Genomic DNA, 18,169 nt, shown 5'->3' on the forward strand with positions numbered 1-18,169 from the left:
CTATCTCGTCACTCCACCCCGTTGCAACAGAACCAGTCTAACTATGTCTTACATCTATAACCTGTATCCGTGTCTGGGCGCCATTTTGAGGAAGAGCCCGCATGGAAATGAAGCCTTTTTCCGGACGTCCGTTTGTTCTTTGTGGTAAAGACAAACATTCCCGTACAATGGGCAACCGGAAAGTCACGCCCCAGTGGTACTTGGCCGTCCGCTTGACCCTCGTATGGAGAGGACGCATCAAAGACGGGCTAACAATTCACAATACAACTTTAAAACACTGTCTGTGCTGTGTACGCTTTCGGCATGCGTGTATTCGCGTGGCACGACGACTTGGAAGCATTGTCTCTGTATGTGAGGATAGGTGTGCGGAAGGAAGGGTTTACATAAGAGGTGCTGGAGGTTCGCGAAAACGACAGATTATTTCCTTTTTTTTTTTTTTTTTTTTTTTCATTGTTTTGCTCGCAGGTTGTCCGTAAACGCAGTATAGAAATATCGTAGTTGATGAACGATCGTCGAAAGCCGCGCTCAGTTCTGATGTCTCATAAAAGAGCAGCGGGACACGAGCAAAAAAAGAAAAAAACCAAACAGGGTGCTGATTGCGAAGTTGATGACGTCGGTATTACTCAGCTGTATGCCTGTCTATATGTCGGCACTATGCTCGGAGGATATAGGGGAATTGTGCCTCCTGGGCCGTAAACTTCGTGCGTCTCAGAACCCATGGAAAAAGGCCAGGCCTTCTGCACACCTTCCAATCATAATTCTTCACGATACCTGATGACTGGATCACGGGAATGCTCTCACTGAACTTTAGTACAGCGTACTCAGCGGCCGTACGTACGCAGGTGGTCCCCCTAACCCCCTGGGGGTCGCGAAGCGGCCCACAAATTTAAAAAAAGAAATACCACGCCGTGCTCGCTGGTTTGCGTTACCAGGACGCCCGCGGCTGCAGACCCGGAGGTTTCTCATAAATGCGCTTGCATGCGGGGTACGCGACGCTTTCGGCGCAAGCATCACACAGCCTCGCTTTCACCTCTGCTTTCAGTTGTGCAGGTGGACGAAAACCTATTCTCGTAGGGTCCACTCACTCCCACTAAAGGCCACAGGATCTGCGTCTATCGCGGCATCAGGGTTGCGGAATGGGTCCCATTCCGTTCCAATTCCATTCCGATGAATGGAAATTTGCGATAATTCCATTCCTTTCAAGTCCTCGGAATGAAAAGGTATGATAAGTTCCCACTCCTGGAATGGCTTGGGAACCCAATTCCATTCCGTTAATTCCCTCAATAAAAGAAAAGGACCGGTAACCATAACGGCAAGTCCAGCAGTGCTAGAGGAGATTGACATTACCAAGCACGGAAAAAGCACAAAGACAAGGTTATTTCACTCTTGACCGTGTGCAGTGGAAAGGGTGCGAGGGCAGAAACCAGCACGTTGAAACCAAAACTACCACCGGGGCACCCAGACCATTCCATTCCCATTCCTAGGACAGTTTCCGCCATTCCATTCCAATTTCATTCCGGGTTCTGCTAAATCTGGAATGATTCCGGAATCATTCCAACTCCGGAGTGGCAACTCCGCAACCCTGCGCGGCATACACGGACACCCCACCTTCACGGTGCACCGCGCAGTGGCGTCTCCTCGAATTACAGCGGACGCCAAAGACACGAGAAAACCATTTCGCGTGCGTTGCCGGTGAGCGAAGCATGTGCGGTAGTTAGCAGACCACGGCACCGTATTTGCTCAGGATCAAGCGTTCTATCGTGCTTGTGGTTTGGGAGTTTTACGTGCGTCCAGTTGTTTAATAATGAAACGATTTCTGACAGATGCCAATCGAAAATCATATTTGGAGATCCGAAATCACAAGCGCAGCGTGAGAGACAGCGCTCCTGCCGTTGTGCAAGACCCTTTGCCCCAGAGAATTCGTTCTGAATGTAGCTCCAATAAAATGTCAGTGTATCACTTTGGTTAACGTTCATACGCCGATATCGGAACACGTCCAGCTTCGCGACGAGGGAAACCGGGGGGAGAGGGGTCGTCTATATATTTATGGGCCGCTGGGCGGCGAAGTTTGGGAACCACTGGCTTCCTCTACAACTAAAACTGTCTAATGTTGCGCGTACTGAGGTTTCTTTAGCGTGCGCCCAAATCTTAGCACACCCTTACTTGACGTCCCTCGCGGAAGACGCGTGCCTAAGCAATTTGATTCCTGCCCATGACCAGACTATAGCGACCAAGTCATAGGCACCCCTTCCCAGCGCCGCATTTGGAAGCTAGCGGTGGCGCTACCCATCGGTCCGGTTATTGCCTTCCGCAATTTCTACAATACTTTGTACTTCAGCTTACTTTAGTATTTTTGTAGAAGCGGTGGATGTCCTATGGAAGTGCTTCTTTCTAAAGTTGATTGTCATCATCATTCTTTGCGTTTTCATAGGGGCTGTTCCTGTCGTCTGCTATGGTATAGTCGGTTGTCCGATTCTGCGCGCTCAAAATTCAAATTTCCATTGTCCACGATGTAGATCTCGCGGGCCGATGTGTAGCGCTCCTGGCGGATAGTGCGGATGGGCTCCTCATAGGGTTTGCCGATTACGACATGGTCGTTATAATCTAGTAGGTCGTGGTCTTGCCACCAAGTTGCCAGAGTGCTAGGCCGGTTTCGAACCCGCAACCTTGGCCTTCTTATTGCTATGCCTTTGATACCAGATGTATGCATGCAGATGATACTAGATGTATGCACTAGTTGCATACTAAATGTATGACAACAACAATTGCGAAAACATCTTCCCACATTACCCTTTAAATACACAGAACACATCTCCGGAGGCCGACTCTGTGAAATGTGATGACTCGATGTCCTTCGGGTCAACAAAATAGCGCTCTTCACTTGTTTGATGAATAGAAAGAGGAAGCTGGTCAGGAACATCGATCTCGCAACGTGTGAACTACACCACAACTGCACGCGCACCAAATGCAGAAAATGTAGGCTGCATGAGTTGGTACATAAGAAGAAAAATAGTCGGACAGCTGAACTGAAGTGAACTGGGACTCGCCCATATGAAAGCACACACATTCGACTATACAGGCTATATATAAGATATGCAGGCTATGATCCACGCAAAATTAAACGATCACACGTGTCATCTCTAAGTCCAATTGACTGCAGTGATTCCAGTGTTGCCAACTACAGCACTTGCCATCAGCCATATGACGCACTTTCGCTATACATTGAGACTCCCTTCAGCACATACATTTCTCCCGTCCCAGCCTACTGTAACTACGGGGGGAACGCTTCTTCCTGCTGTCACGTGATTGTCTCGTTACGGGCCAAACAATGAAAACGGACTGGCTCTGCAGCGAACCACATATAATTGCGGCATTAATGAAGTATACGAAGGTGCCACATGGCCCCCGTCACGGTACATCATGCCACTTCCTCGTTATCGTGGCGAGAAAGTTATCGTCCACTGTTTGACGTAACACTCCGCATGGGTCAGCTGTTACGCCGCCCTACATACCTGGCTTCCAGACGGTCACGCTAACTTTGATGTCACTTCGTTCGGTGAACCCAAGTGATATTAGGACGGCGTCCGATCGGGGTTCGATTCCTGCTTGGGATAAGCTCAGCTCAGCAGCACTTCGTACTTCACAGGCGAACGTTCAGTGCTGTTCTGAAGCTTACGGTGAGCGTTCGGCAAGAGAAGCGCATGAGAGAACTGATGTTCTGAGGCTGGAACGACATAGAAGGGACAAGGGCAGTTCGTTAACATTCGATAAATGCTCGGCAAATGTTTCGCACAGTTAGTTGGGTCGAATGTTCGGCGCAGTTCTTTGGCATTCGCTTAGAGTTAATTAGACTAAATTACACTTAGAGTTAATTAGAGTTAGAGTTAATTAGACTTCTAGTCAATTAGACTAAATTGCGTGGCTTCACAATCCACAACAGGTAATGGCATCGCAGATTCAAGTGTCTCACAATGTATTCCCAGAACGTATTGTTTCTCTATATGTGTGATTTTTTAGTTTTTCTAGAAAATTCTAGTTATTAGCGACGTATGATGTCATTGGCCGTGCGTCGGCTAGCGGCTACCGCGAGGGTCGATGTCCGCCTCCTCGCCATATAGCCGCTTGGCAATCTTCCGACAACTTTTCGAGACTCAAAAGGGGGAAAAAATTATAAAAAAATAACCAACGTCCATCAATATTGAAATGCTTCACTCAGGTGCATGCAGCTTAAAATACCTATAAAGTTCTCGTTTAAAAGTAGGGAACTGAGATATGGAACGAAGATAGAGCGGAGATATTATTTCATAGGAGCACGTAATGTTTACTTATGGCATTTAGATTTTGCGTACTGAGTCTTCGGCAAGCGTTCCTTATATTTCGGCATCATTCAACGAAAGTTCTCCGTAAGAATTGCGCTGTTTGAACGAAATTCGTTGTCGAATTGGGTTTAACACAACGAATACCGATACCATTGAACACCACGAGGATAAACATATGGTTTTACATTTAACGGAAAGATCCTTCAGAGCCCCTCACTTCTGACTTCCCCCGTTGACATGTCAAACCTTATTCTCCCCCCCCCCCCCCCCTTTGTATGTATAGTAGCTACACATTACAAAAGTCCACGAACAGAAGCGGCGAGGAAATTTCGAGACAAAGACAGCTCCTGTGTAAATCTTTCAGGATAATAATAATAATAATAATAATAAATAATAATAATAATAATATAACTTATTTACACATTGTGGCGCGAGCAAAAAGCTCCGTTGGAGCTTGACATTGGATCGCTTTTCACTCAAACGGAAGTGTTAGGCTTCCTCCCAAACGTATCGCACCGATGACAGCTGTAGACAAATCATCATCCTGCACATGTTCTGCTTCGAAGTACTACAGGAGTGAGCAGCGTTTCAGAAATCCGTAGCAGCCTGGCAGTGTGCTATTATATCGGAATTGAAGAAAAGAGAGCATCGTCGAGGAAGCGTCGTGAGAAAACAAAGGAGGTCGTTTCCTCCCTTTAATTTGACCACCGTCCTACAACGCAAGGGGGGTAAGAATTACGCGATGTGGCTACTGTTTGCTCTGCCACTCCTCGTACAGCCTTCTTCCTCCTGTGACGCGTGTTGTTTGTTTCGCATCTTTCTGTCGCTATATAATTAGTCATTTGGGTTTCGCCACGTAGACAGCATTATACTTATCGCCTGGCGAGGGATATCTACGCCGTCATCCGCAATCAGAATATAATACCGGGCGCTCCTCAAGCACCCGAGCTGACGTCTTCAGGCAAGCGCAACTGAATTTCCAGAATCTGATATGTTCTTATCGGTTCCATCCCGATATCTACCATTCAGGGTGGATTTCCGTCTTATATATTAACTTTACCCCGAATTACATTTTGACTTTGTACAACTCCAGAGCCCCAAAACACCTCAGCACAACTGTATACTCAACGCGACAAGAATCGTGCATCAGCTAATGTATAACACTACTCTTAGAAAAAAGGGTGGAGCCGTTACACCTTTTAGGAGGTAATAGTTGTCGCATATGTTGTGCCTAAAACGTTGCAGAGTTCTACCTGCTACCTACGAATGATAAGGTTATCGCTTCTGATTCGGTGAGCGAGGGGGCGTACGCATTTTTGTAGCAATTTGGATATATGATAATTGCTTTTACCACCCTTTTACACCCATTATGAGACGCTATGTTGAACTAGGTGACCTACAGAAGTTACCACCTTTTCACACTTTTTTTTTTTTTTTAGAGAGTATAAACTGCACAAAGGGGGAGGATGTAGAGCACATTCTATATTCTCTGTGAACGTCACTCGCTGAAACCCGTCGCTGCCTATACAATCGGAGTTGCCAGCACTGGACGACAGGCCTCTTTTGAGTGTCGTTAAAATTCTATGGCCGTGGCACCTACACGGCACTCTTTCCATGCTTTCAAGTGGCACACTTTCCGCACTCTAGTCAAATATTTCTGGGACATTGATACAGGTGCCAAGTTCTAAAGGATCTCGGTGAAGAAGAGTGAAACTCCTCCGTCAGTAATTTCGCTCTTTGTTCTATCCCATTTCTTCTTCAATCCCAAACGGGCGTTATTTCTGTTTTTAGTCAAAACACAAAACTGATTTTTTTTGTATTCGTTCTCCGCTCACTGTAAGGACGGGGGTTCCATATGTAACTTTCAATCAATCTCCTTATTATCCGAGAGTTCCTCTATGCAACACTGTGAGCAATACGGCCTAAATATCGAACACGTTTACTAAGAAACCACCCACAGTAATCCATTAAAAAGGCGTGATGACGCCATTATCAACCTTCCCCCACTTTGACTCAATCAACCATCTAGATATATCACGATGGCAATTTATCTCCAACGTGCCTTTATTTCACGCAGCCGATAATCAGTCACGATCTACCGATAATATTTAATCGAAAGCCGTCACTCAGCCATATTGTGATACACTCAATTATAAGGGGAACACCGTTCCAATATGATATGTTCCGGGTGTGTACTATAGAAGCACGGTACTGCATCAGTAAACGCTCTTTCGTCCAAATAACGTATACGGTACGTGACTAATTGCGTCTTTTTGCCCCGGGCTTTGGAACCTTTTGCCAATTGAGCTTAAAAATAGTCGTTTTTTTATTGGAGACCTGAGACGTGACATCATTTCGTCATCGTTGTATTTCAGTTGATATGAGGGCTCTTGAATCTTATATGCTTCACTTTTTATTTGCTATTCCCTTCCGTTTCTACACCACGTATTATGGGTGTCTTTAACTAGCTGTGCTATTGGACCCCTATCGCGGTGTTTGTGTGTTGCTTTGAATTGAATCGAATAAACAAACAATGAACGAACATTGACCGTGGTGGGCGACACGGAGTGAGAGAGAAATAGAGAGAGAGGGAGATTGGTTAACGTGTTAGTCTACGGCAATCGGTAGGGGATGTCTTCAAGATTCAGGTATCACACTAAAAACAGAACTTGACCGCGTAACACGCAGGAAACCAACCGCAATGCAGAATGATAACGTTCTATTGCGTGATGGCATTTTTGTGGCGATAGGATATACACGTTAGGGAATTGCCACGAAAACGTCCCGTTCTCTCTTCCTCAAACCAGAAGCCATCATTCGGCGCAGTGGTTTCTACAGCGAGCATGTTATGCGGTCATGTCGCCTTCAATAGACCTCTACCCAAGAAACGTCACCATGACGTTGGTAGACAGACTGAAACCGAAACAAATCGGAAGGGGAGGGCTGGGTTCCACGAATGGGCACTTGTTCACTGCCTCCTATTGAAACAAAAGTAGGACCGAAGGTCGCGTCCCTTTCGGGGACCAACGTAATCCCCTCAAGACCCTGGCTTTCGGGCGCGACCTTGTTCGCCCCCTAGCTTCGAGAGTAGTTCAACTCTACCAAATTGGTGGCGCTGTCCAACACTATGACGTCATTTGTTTACAAACAGGTTGAGGTCTATTGAGACTGACAGCTGTTGTGGTGACGAATCCGTGCGCCGGCCGTGCCTTGGGTTTTCCTCAGACGCTTTAAGACATATGTCTGCACACTTTCCTGTGAAGTCGGCCCAGGACGCACGATCCCACATGCGATAATCGTGATACGTTGCCCGCCTGAGCGTTGCCGACTATGTGAAGCAGTTCCATCATCACCACCTCTTGGATTCAAAAACTGCGTTGTGATGTTACTGCTACGTTGCAGGTATCTCTTATTAGATTGTACGCATTCCAAGCATTTCCCCACTGCACAGAAATGTTGAAAAGTGACGTGAGAAGTGACAGGTCATTCAGTGCTAAACCATTGAGAAGTCACAGGCGCTGGGCGCCGCCATTTGTTACGGGCAAACGTGCGAAGTCGAGAAGCACGACAACACGGCAACGAGAGGGTTTTAAACGGTTGAACACGCCCGGTACGATCAGGTGGAAGAGACGGAAGCGACGCGCATGCGCTTTGCCTCTCGGGAATTACCCTCCGGGCTGTCCTCCTGATGACGGCTTCGAGGTGACGATCGCTTCGCTAGTATTAAGCGAATGGCGTAATGGTTCCACGTAAAGTTTTGCAACACCAACGTTATGCGGGCGAAGGTATGTTCGAGGAGGTTGTTTGCCCGTAAGAAATCGGCACGGGAGAACTTCCCACTTCTCTCAGCATTTCGTCCATCGGTCTCCTTAGCATTCCCTCCTCAATGTCGCAGCGTCATCAGTCGCACGAGACTGGGCACAGGGTTGACACAAGGTTCAGATCTTGTAACCACCCTCAAGCGTTCGCTTGTGGCAATATCGCCATCTTGTCCTGGACCCACGTCACTGTCAACGTCATGTTGAGGGTCATGTGACCTTGTTTATATTCCGTTTTGGCGAAGACTGGCGTTCCCTTGTCAGCATAATATCACGTAACATGAACGCCGCGGAGTCACAACGTAGGCGGTGTGCTGCGGAGCACTCGCGCAAGCACCCAAGTGTAGAGTTCGCAGATGTGCCGCCATTGCTGCGGGAGCTGTGGACGCAATTGCTGAAAATGGGGAAGGCAAGCGGCGCAGGCCGACTAGGAAGCGGCGTGCGACACAGCCTGCCGCCACTACACTCGGCCACCGAGTTCAGAAATGCGCACCAAAGGTACAGTGGATTAAGTGAGCGCGTTTGCAGGCGACCCCCGTGTTTCTGCGCGAGGCCTATGGCAATCTTAAAAATAGGTAACAGGGTAGATTTACAGGTAAGGCGTGTCAGCCTAGTGTGGCGACATGCAAGCCATGGCAACCTATATGGTCGGGTTTGCCGTTGCGCCACACGCAAATCATACACAGTCACAGCGCAAGCACCGTCCTTCGTGGGAAGCAATGCTATCGCAATTCGCACGCGTTTTGGCAGTGCGCCAAAGAGAACAGTAATCCTTCTTTATTCTTTTTTTGCAGTGCATCGCCTGCTATGGAAAGGAATCCGTTTATTTCACTTTTCTTTTGTTTGGGGGGGGGGGTATGCAAAGAGCTCCCGGACCGGGTGACTCATACCCTGATGACGCCACTGCGTGGGCATCAGTTACGGTTGGCTGTAAAAACAGTAGCATCAATCAACACGGTAGAAACGGCCGTACAGCGCACCAAGGCGAAAGCGTAAAATAAAAGGGACATGAGACCGCAGCGTCATCTGTCTCATAGTGTCAGAAACTGCCTTGTTCTCTCTTCGCAATCTTTCCCAAAGTGACATTCCCTAGCCGCTATCCTCTTGCTGGCTCCAATGGCAGGTTTCATCCCCTATCCGACAAGCGACAATCCTGCGGAATATTCTAGAGGAAGAGAAAGCAACAAATGCTCGCTGACGTTTCCGCCGCTTGTTGTGTTCTGCATTCGCGTGGTGCCGAGTGGTGTATTGCGCACATGGCAGGCGACACCGTACTTGGGTGTTTTCCTGTCGTCTGCTCTAGAATATCTTGAGGCTGCGCCGCAAGACATTCCCCGCGGTTAGCAGTGCACGAAAAAACAAGACGTTGATCGCACGCCCTTACGTGGCAGCAGAAAGCTATGAGGTCCTTTTTTTCTTCACCTCTCGTCGGAGTTTTCTGGGAAATGTTTGCCGCTGTGAATACACGGTATCTTTTACTTCGGCATGAATGTAAACGACGGTCATTTCAATTGATGTGAACCTGCATGGCATGCTTTACGTCAAAGGCGACAAAAAAGAAAAAAAAAAAGAACAGCGAAACCAAGACACAGACGCGTAGAAAATCGGTTCTGACGTCACGGTAGGCATATCCGCCAATGAGCCGACCGCGGGAAAGGTCACGTGCATACGAAAACCAATAGGAACGGCTCTTGCTCCCGAGAGCTCGACGCGAAAATGTGCCCCAGGGCGACAAAAACACGTTCCTTCACGTTCCATGGTTTGTAAATCGACAACGACTACGTTTCCTTCCTTACTCCGTTCCTTTTTCCTCAGTACTCAGACGTGGAATATATACTATATCGCAGATGTCATGTCTCCGTGGGATGCGGAGAGATTCCCTCATCTCTATCGGTGTGGGTGATATGTGTATCGGGTCCGAGTGGTACGTGGCTTAGCGGTTGGGTAGGGTGGTAATTTGGAAGGACGTGGCTGTAGCCGGCACCACTGGCAGGGTGAGGGTCACACGGCCTCTGATGTGGGCTCTTGCAACCTTTCGCTTCTATCTGAAACTAAAGTGCATCGCAGATATGCGACAATGACGCCAATCTGGCGTATTCTCCGGTATATAACGCGCACTCCTGGAACTTAGCGGAAAAAAAAAAAATCCGACGCATAACGGATGAAGCTGCCGGTGCCAATAGCGCATAGCAATTGTAAACTCTACGTCACAGTTAGTACACACAGTAATGAAAGCCCGTGTGTAAGTGGTGCAAGCTCTTTTCCTACATCTATCTGCGTGCACTCGATTTACGCCTACGAACCAAGAGCTGGACCAAGGCAGGAGGAGGCTGTACGGCATTTTCTTAGGAACGGCTCTTCCATGAACAAGTCCGATGTATAACGGACCCAGTATTGCGGTTTTTTAACGCTTTTAACCATGTACCAAGCAGCCCAAATTATCACTCCTGCTCGTTGTATAATGGACTTTTTTCTTGTAAGAGCCGTTAAAGAAGGTGCCGTGCTGGGGTGGTCCAGCCGCTTGACAGCCTTTGTCAGAGGGGCGCTGGGATGGACTTTCCCTGCATTTGACCTACTGCACTGCACTCAGTGCAAGTTGAACGATTGACGCAAGCTAATTGGAACAAACGTGTTTCCAGAACCATAATTATAGACTAGCTCTGACAATGCGAGTCCAGAGAGCGTCATTCAGATTGCGGTCAAAACAAGAAATAAGGGAGGGGTTATATTACAGCCATTACGATATTACTTTAGTGGGGTCACGTGGTTCGAACGCGGTGGCTACGCCTAGGAGGGGATTTCTGAAGACTGGTGATGTACGGTGTTCCTGAACATGCGGGTATTGTACGATTTTTGTGCGTGTGTGAAATGCTTCGATCGATGTTTTCTCGGTGCGGCTGACTCGAATAGGCAACGATAATTCGCAGGAATGTCGTGTTTGACGGGAACCAGTCTGAAATGTTCTAACGCCACGAACGTTTGTAGAAATTTAATCATTATTTCAAGTAGACTCACGGGCTAAGTACTAGTAGTCGTGCTTGACCAGAAAGAGTCAGACTTGGTATACCTCCAGTTGATGTGCAAGGTATCAACTAATCTTTGCAAATGAAAGAAATGCACACAATTCTGACAATTTTTGTCAATGATTTGAATAAACAGATATGGAGGGTTTGTGCTGTTGACAATGTTCGCGACATCATCGTTTATCAAGTGCTGTAGAGATCGCACCATCTGTCTAAGTAATTGCAACACTGTGATCAATCAATCACAACAATCAGTCAGTCAATAAATCAATCACTATATAAATCAATCGATGATAATAAAATCATAAATCAATCATACTGTTCTGAAACATCGCATCGGTTGAATGCATCTTTATTACACCGTATATACCTCAATTAATTCCCGCGTGTTTTGTACTCTCACATCTAATTCATATTCCGACAAATTACCACCATGCTCTCTTTCGTTGCAGTTGCCCTAGGCTACAGAACCGGCCCAGCCTTATGTGCGACATCATCGAAGACAAGGGCCTTCCCTTCCCGGCTTGTTGTCCACGCATGATTTGCCAGCGCCACAAGAAACACGAAACGGTTCCGACGGTGACCAAGCCGCGTACCTTCAAGCCACACGCCACCGTCGACGACGAATTGAAACGCATCCCCTTCGTCCTGAAGAGATTCCTGGAAGTCCATAACACGACGCTCCTGGACGCCATCATCTTGTCCCGCATCAGAGCCTTGGAGAAGCAAGCACAGAGGTCTAACCTGACCGCTCAGTCTGACGACGTCTTCGTCCCCGCCTACCAGGAAGAGAGGAATACTACCACCGTCGAAGTGGTCACTGCACCTGCCGTTCTGGAGACGACGACGTCAACAGAGGTGACGTCTACAGCCTCTCAGACGACGACTACGGTTCGGAATGAGGTGACCACGACGCAGACGCCATCGACTACAACTGTTACTGCAGAACCTACAGCAGACACGACGTCTAGGCCAGACGTCACAACCAAAGTAGAGAGTCTCCTTGTGGAGGGCAAGAAAGGCTTCCAGAGCGCGTCACTCGAAGTATCCCCTATTGACAGCGTCACGGTTGACGACGACTTCCCGCTCCTCAACGACGCTCCCCTAGTTACTGAAGGAACTACTACGACTACTGCATTGCCAGCAGACAAGGACTCAGAAGAAACCAACAGTGAACTACTGACCGTCACCGTTTCCACCACAACCACAAATGCAGGGATACAGAACGAAGCCACGACTACGGCGGTTCCCAGCATACCAACTACAACCCAGACTACCACCAGCGGAGCCACGACAGCATCTACGGCATTACCCACCACAACAGCACCGCCTCCCACTACGACTGCCCCCGTAGTAGAGGTACGAACGACGAAACCCCTCACTGTGCCAGAGTCCATCTTCACCTTACCCACAGTACCAACTACGACGACAACCACAACGGAAGAACCAACTCCAACTGTGCCGCAGACACCGAGGCCAAGACAACAAGGCAACCTGCCAACTATCTTAAGATCTCTCGTTGATAACGTCTTTGATTACTATGACTACATTGACTACTACGTGCCTGGAAAGAAACGCAACTTCACCCTCGAAGTTCCACAGCAAGGGGACTTACCGGAGGTTTCCGAACCGGTAGTTGACATCTTAGAGAAAAGGATAGAAGAGGCTCAACTTCCGAATAGCACCGCAAGTGAGGAACAAGAAGCCAGCGTGGAAGACCTTCCACAAGGAGACGAACCGCCGAGGAGCGATGATGAACCTATTGTGGTGACGGCAGACCCGGTTGAAGAAGAAAAGAGGAGACAGGAACTCGCCAGCAGGCTGACGGTGGAGAACCTCCGCAGAGAACCAGAGGAAGTGGTTTCTACAACGCAAGCAACTACCACGGCCACTGAAGAGCCTAGCACTACCGTGTCCACTACGACTGAACCACCGCAGAGTTCCACAACGACGCCTGTGGCAACTACTACGCTTCCGGAACTTTCGACAACGCAAGCAGCTGGTACAGTGGAAGCCATCTCCCAACAGACTACCACCACAACAACGCAAAGCGAAACTACCACATCCTCCCCTTCCTCGACAACTGAACTTCCTTCTTCGACCACCATTTCATCAACTACTGAGCCTTCAACAGCGTCACCCACAACGCTACCCGCGACTTCTGCCCCAACAACAACAACAACAACTACTACTACTACTACTACTACTACTGGAGCAGTAACCGATCAACCTTCAACTACTCAACAAGCTGTTGAAGCCCGCTCTGCAACGACAGCCTCATCCACAACGCAAGAAACAACTTCAGCTACGGCCACGACAGAAGCTCCCTCTACAACCACAGAATCCTCGTCAACAACCACTGCCTCAGCTACTACGACGCTTCGCACGACAACCGAAGTACCTACGACAGCAGCAGAGACAACGCAAGCGACTTCTACAACACAGCAATCCATTACTGTTCCATCGACGACGCAAACGGTCACGCAGCCTCCCAGCACGACACCCACCGAATCCAGCCCTGCCACGACGTCAGCTCCCGTCACGGAGGGTGTCTTAGCCTCGACGACACCCTCTCCTCCCCAGACCACAACGCTCGTCAACGAAGTAGCCACCCCAGAATCATCTCCAGTTCCGTCGCAAAACCTCAACGATCTGTCAGGTTTCCAGTCTGACCAAGCCCCAGTCCAGAACAAGACCGACGTCGCTTCTGCAGCTAAACCCAAAAACAACGACGTCGAATACATCGACTACGTCTATTACTACGACTACGTCGACGTCCCCGACTCCAACGCGACCTCCAACGGCACCGTCCCCTCTTCGACTGCGGCAAAGGCGACCACCTTGAAGGAAGACGTGGCGCAGGAAGTGAACTAGTGATTTATAGCACACTCTCTAGTGTGTTCTTAAAAAAACTGACGTTTTTTTTTATTTTTTCTATTTAAATCTGCAAGACACGCGAGGACTGAATGCCCCTAGGAGTCTCTAGTCGGCATCTTCAATGAACAATCGACAAGATTCGTGAATGTAAAGGGTCTTCATACTGCGAAGACGAGTGCCTGCTTCCGCGAGATCCTGGTTCTCGAATGTTCGATTCCCGTGAATTAGTTCGCACGCGACATAAGAAATGTTGACGTTTCTTTGCACTACTCGCAGGCTTGGCTGGATCAGCGCGCGAATTTCGTCAGTAAAAAGCGAGTTCGGCACGGTTGTTAAGCCTTGCCGCGTGTAAATATCTCGTCTCCGTTATCTAATGATAGAAGTGGCACGATAACGATATCTCGCACGGCGATCCGGCAATATCATGCTAAGAGCAGTGTGAACGAGGTTCAACGATTGCAGAAGCGAACGAAGGTTTTTTTGAAGGGGTATATGGGAGAGGTGTTCAGCAGAGAATGTTGGCCAACCATATGGATCGGATGTTTTGTTGGTGCACGAGTGTTAGCCCATGATTTACTTCCGCGTTTTTTTATTACCCAGCGGCTACAGCAGCGCAATGCACTGAAAGTGAAAAGGAGCGCACGGGCAGCCGAGGTCCCTTTTCTCTCTTTGTGCACAGCGCAACGAGTTCAAAGGCTATCGCTCATACCTGTGCGCTAGGACTTTCAGTACACTGACCTGTGTAACAAACGCTAAGACTCATCATTCTGCTTCACACTCTGATGGCACTTTACATGCGCTCACATCTCCTTGCATCACCACTTACTTAATGAGTTTGGGACAGCTCCCCTTCAAGTCGGCCCAGCTAGGACGCATACTAACCTCCTTTTCCCCCACTTCTTCCTGCTGTAGTTTCTCCATCTGTCCTCGTCCGTACGCCGCTATATTTCAACCAAGTTGCTCGCGGTGCAAACACGGTATATATATAAAAAAATATTTACGAATCTTTCTAGTTTGAAATTTTATCCTCTCAGCCTTCCTTGTCTGCTTTCATTTCTTTCTTCCTCTAGACCGTTTCGCGACCTAACGACACCAACGAAGAATTGCCGCTTATTTTTTCAGAAGCTCGCAACAATAAGGTAGATTCAAGTACTGACACACAACCCAAGCAGCACACAATGCTAATGTGCATAGGGGGAACGGGTAGCTCAATGAAGCACTCCGCAAGAAAGACACCTGCGAACCGCCCCATATGCACATCAACTTTCGGTACATTATGCAGCTTGGTAGTGGGCAGGCACACGTACTACTTGCGACACACTTGTCTCAAATATCGAAGCGCTCCGCAAGTATCCCCTATCAAATGTGCCGCTTGACCTGTCGTGCGCTTGCGTGTATCATACCGTCCTCCCCTCCGATCGAGTTCACGTTTTTTGGAAGGCGACACTGATGGTAGGGGATACCTACGGCTCCAGATTTCAGACAGGTTTGTCGCAAACTGTACAAACTAGAAGTAACGCTGACGGCTGGACGTGCTCCTTCAGACTTGTTTGAACAGCACATGACGTGGTAGCCCATATGATTAATCCACTAACAATAGTGAAACACGAGTGATTCTGGGCATCTTCCGATGCCGTTCACGTAGCGTTATCCATGAGCTACCTTTTCGCGAGGGTTCCCTTACTGTACATAAAAGTATAGTTTGCAAAGAAACCGTTCAAGCAAATGCCACTGCAAATGCCTCCATTATGACGGCATATTCCGCATCTAAAAGCACGTGTATGTCTCAACCGAGCAATAGTGCCAAAACAGAGAGCTTCACTTCGCGAAATAAACTGCGTCGTAAAGCATTAGCTGCGTTTACGTGAACACGACACAAGCGTATCGAATCGAGTCGAAACAGGAAAGACGACGATACGACACGGTTATGGCTAGGGCGAAGATTGCGCCATGCCGTGTCATATTGTAAAGTTAGAAACGCACTTCCGCAAATGATGCCGTTTCCGGTGTCCGACAACTTCGCACCAAACGTGAAAACATCGGGAACGTGGAGCCTACGCCGCGTTGTCACGCGTACTTCAGAAGGAACTCTATTCTGCGAGCACTGCTGGTCCTGTCAAATGTAGACGACTAACCTACACAACTAAAACGGAACGTGGCTGGGTACATTTTGTCAACCCCGACTAGCAGTGTAAGTGTAGTAGACCTAGCAGACGACGCAACTGACCCGTAGCGAACGCCCCCTTCCCGTAATCCACCGTCCATTTAGCGGATTGGATACGATACGCACTCCTAACGAAGACCAGTTTACGTGGGCGGATTCGATTCGACAACTGGATACGACACGCTTGTGTGGTGTGCATAAAACGCGGCTATTGACATCGCCTACGCTACCTCCAATAACAGCTCCCGCCAACCGCTCCGGATAGATGAGAATACTTGACACCAGTGACAAGCGTCTATTGCATCGTAAATTACGGGATGTAACGAATGGTGGGTGCCTCCACTATTTTTTGGGGTTTGTTGACACGATAATATAAATAAAACGTTGTTACACACGAGTTGAGTTCTTTCTTCTGCATTGCAAGAACTCGCTGCAAAGAGCCTCGACACTGGGCGCGCCTGGCGCGGACCCTCGAGTTCTTAATCTTCTCGGTCACAAAAATAAACATAATCTGTCGTCTCCGATCTCTTGTCTCTGGATGTACATCGCTGCCTAACCTTGTGGACGTGATCTTTGATTCTTCTTTCATCGTGGAACTTCTATCTGCGCCTGAGCTGCGTCAGCTATATATATATAGAGTGCCCGATCGAACCCAGAGAGTCGAGACCAAACCCGGAGTAGTTTCTACGTACCTCACGCGCTGTACCTATAACCACAACTATCAAACGAAGTTCGCAGTGGTGCCTTTTGAGCCTTGACTATCTTATGGGGTTCGTGTTGGTATTTGTAGCCTTTCAGCAGCCTGCTTATATGATCGCCCGCCTTGACGAAGCGTTTCTGACACTGGATGTTGCTTTAGTACTGAGCTGTGAGCAATGTTAACTTACATAAATATCAATGGAGCCGAACCGGCATAAAGCGCAATTGGTGGTTCGTCCTGGCCGAAAGGTTCATCAGGTGTCGTCACAATAAGGCAAATATGGCGGTCGCTCGTCTGTTGTCGTCTGCTAACTGATCCGCCTGTAAAGACAGCGTACAATGGCTGAACAATTAATGAACAAACACTTACAAAGCTCTTCGTTGTATGAAATATTACTGAAAGTACCTGCAAACAAAATTGTCTCTATAGCGGTTCACGCCGATACCTGATTCCGCATTCCGCGTCCCACTGGCACTTTTAGGCTAGCGCGCTTGAAGTGCACGATACATCTAATTGGTCAATCAAAGTCGCGCGTCCCCTGTCGCCTTCTATTTTCCGCGGCAGCGTGGTTGTTTGGAACGCGACGAGTGACGAGGTTGATTCGAAAAATAGGTTGCGATTTGTGGCAGGCATTATATTTTCACTTTCCAAGTGAAAATTCACTAAGGCCAAATAGTGCCAAGACATTATTTATTTTCCGTGTTGTACCGGAGGGGAGAGGGGAACGGCTAAAGACATGAACGATCACATATGTCGGATTAGCTATGGGGGGGGGGGGGGGGGGGGGGGGCGATAGCACAACTCCCCCCTCTAATTTCTTTATGACAATATGGCCGCAGCTGAAGAAAATGATTTACATATGGCCCCAGTTGAGTGCAATAACAGTTTCATTCATATATTGCACGTTCACATACATCAACTTCCTCGACATTTCTCAAAATGTAGTGTTTTAATTATATTAATAATAATTGGGTGTTTACGTCGCGAGACAACTGAGATCATGAGCGACGCCACAGCGGTCGGTCTGTGGATTGCTTTTGCCCACCTGAGGGTTCTTTAACGTGCGATGAAAGCTCATCACACGGCACCCCGTATTTAACGTCCCTCGCGGAAGACGGCGTGTCTAAGCAACTTGTACCCTGCCACCAAGTTGCTGGCGTCCTCAGCCGGGTTCGAACCCGCGATCTCGGGATCAGAAGGCGAACACGCTACCGACTGAGCCACCGAGGCCGGTTTTTAATTATATGTTAGTGTCGCGAAGCACCTGT

At 48.3% G+C, this 18,169-nt stretch overlaps 1 protein-coding gene and 1 long non-coding RNA gene across 2 annotated transcripts in view; one reads left to right on the forward strand and one right to left on the reverse strand.

The window, feature by feature from the left end:
- LOC135394126 (mucin-2-like) overlaps nucleotides 1-16,592 on the forward strand; it is a 63,361-nt gene extending 46,769 nt beyond the window's left edge. The window contains exon 3 of the mRNA XM_064624648.1: nucleotides 11,613-16,592. Coding sequence (XP_064480718.1) covers nucleotides 11,613-14,034 — 2,422 coding nt within the window. The 3' untranslated portion in view covers nucleotides 14,035-16,592. The remainder of the gene's footprint in view (nucleotides 1-11,612) is intronic.
- Nucleotides 1-17,397, reverse strand: part of LOC135394127 (uncharacterized) — a 123,555-nt gene extending 106,158 nt beyond the window's left edge. Inside the window, exons 1-3 of the long non-coding RNA XR_010422772.1 lie at nucleotides 17,307-17,397; nucleotides 17,089-17,221; nucleotides 3,513-3,724 (exon numbers count right to left, since the gene is read on the reverse strand). This is a non-coding gene — a long non-coding RNA (uncharacterized LOC135394127). The remainder of the gene's footprint in view (nucleotides 1-3,512; nucleotides 3,725-17,088; nucleotides 17,222-17,306) is intronic.
- Between the last annotated feature and the right edge of the window lie 772 nt (nucleotides 17,398-18,169).

The sequence above is a fragment of the Ornithodoros turicata genome, chromosome 5, assembly GCF_037126465.1.
Source record: "Ornithodoros turicata isolate Travis chromosome 5, ASM3712646v1, whole genome shotgun sequence".
Taxonomy (NCBI): domain Eukaryota; kingdom Metazoa; phylum Arthropoda; class Arachnida; order Ixodida; family Argasidae; genus Ornithodoros; species Ornithodoros turicata.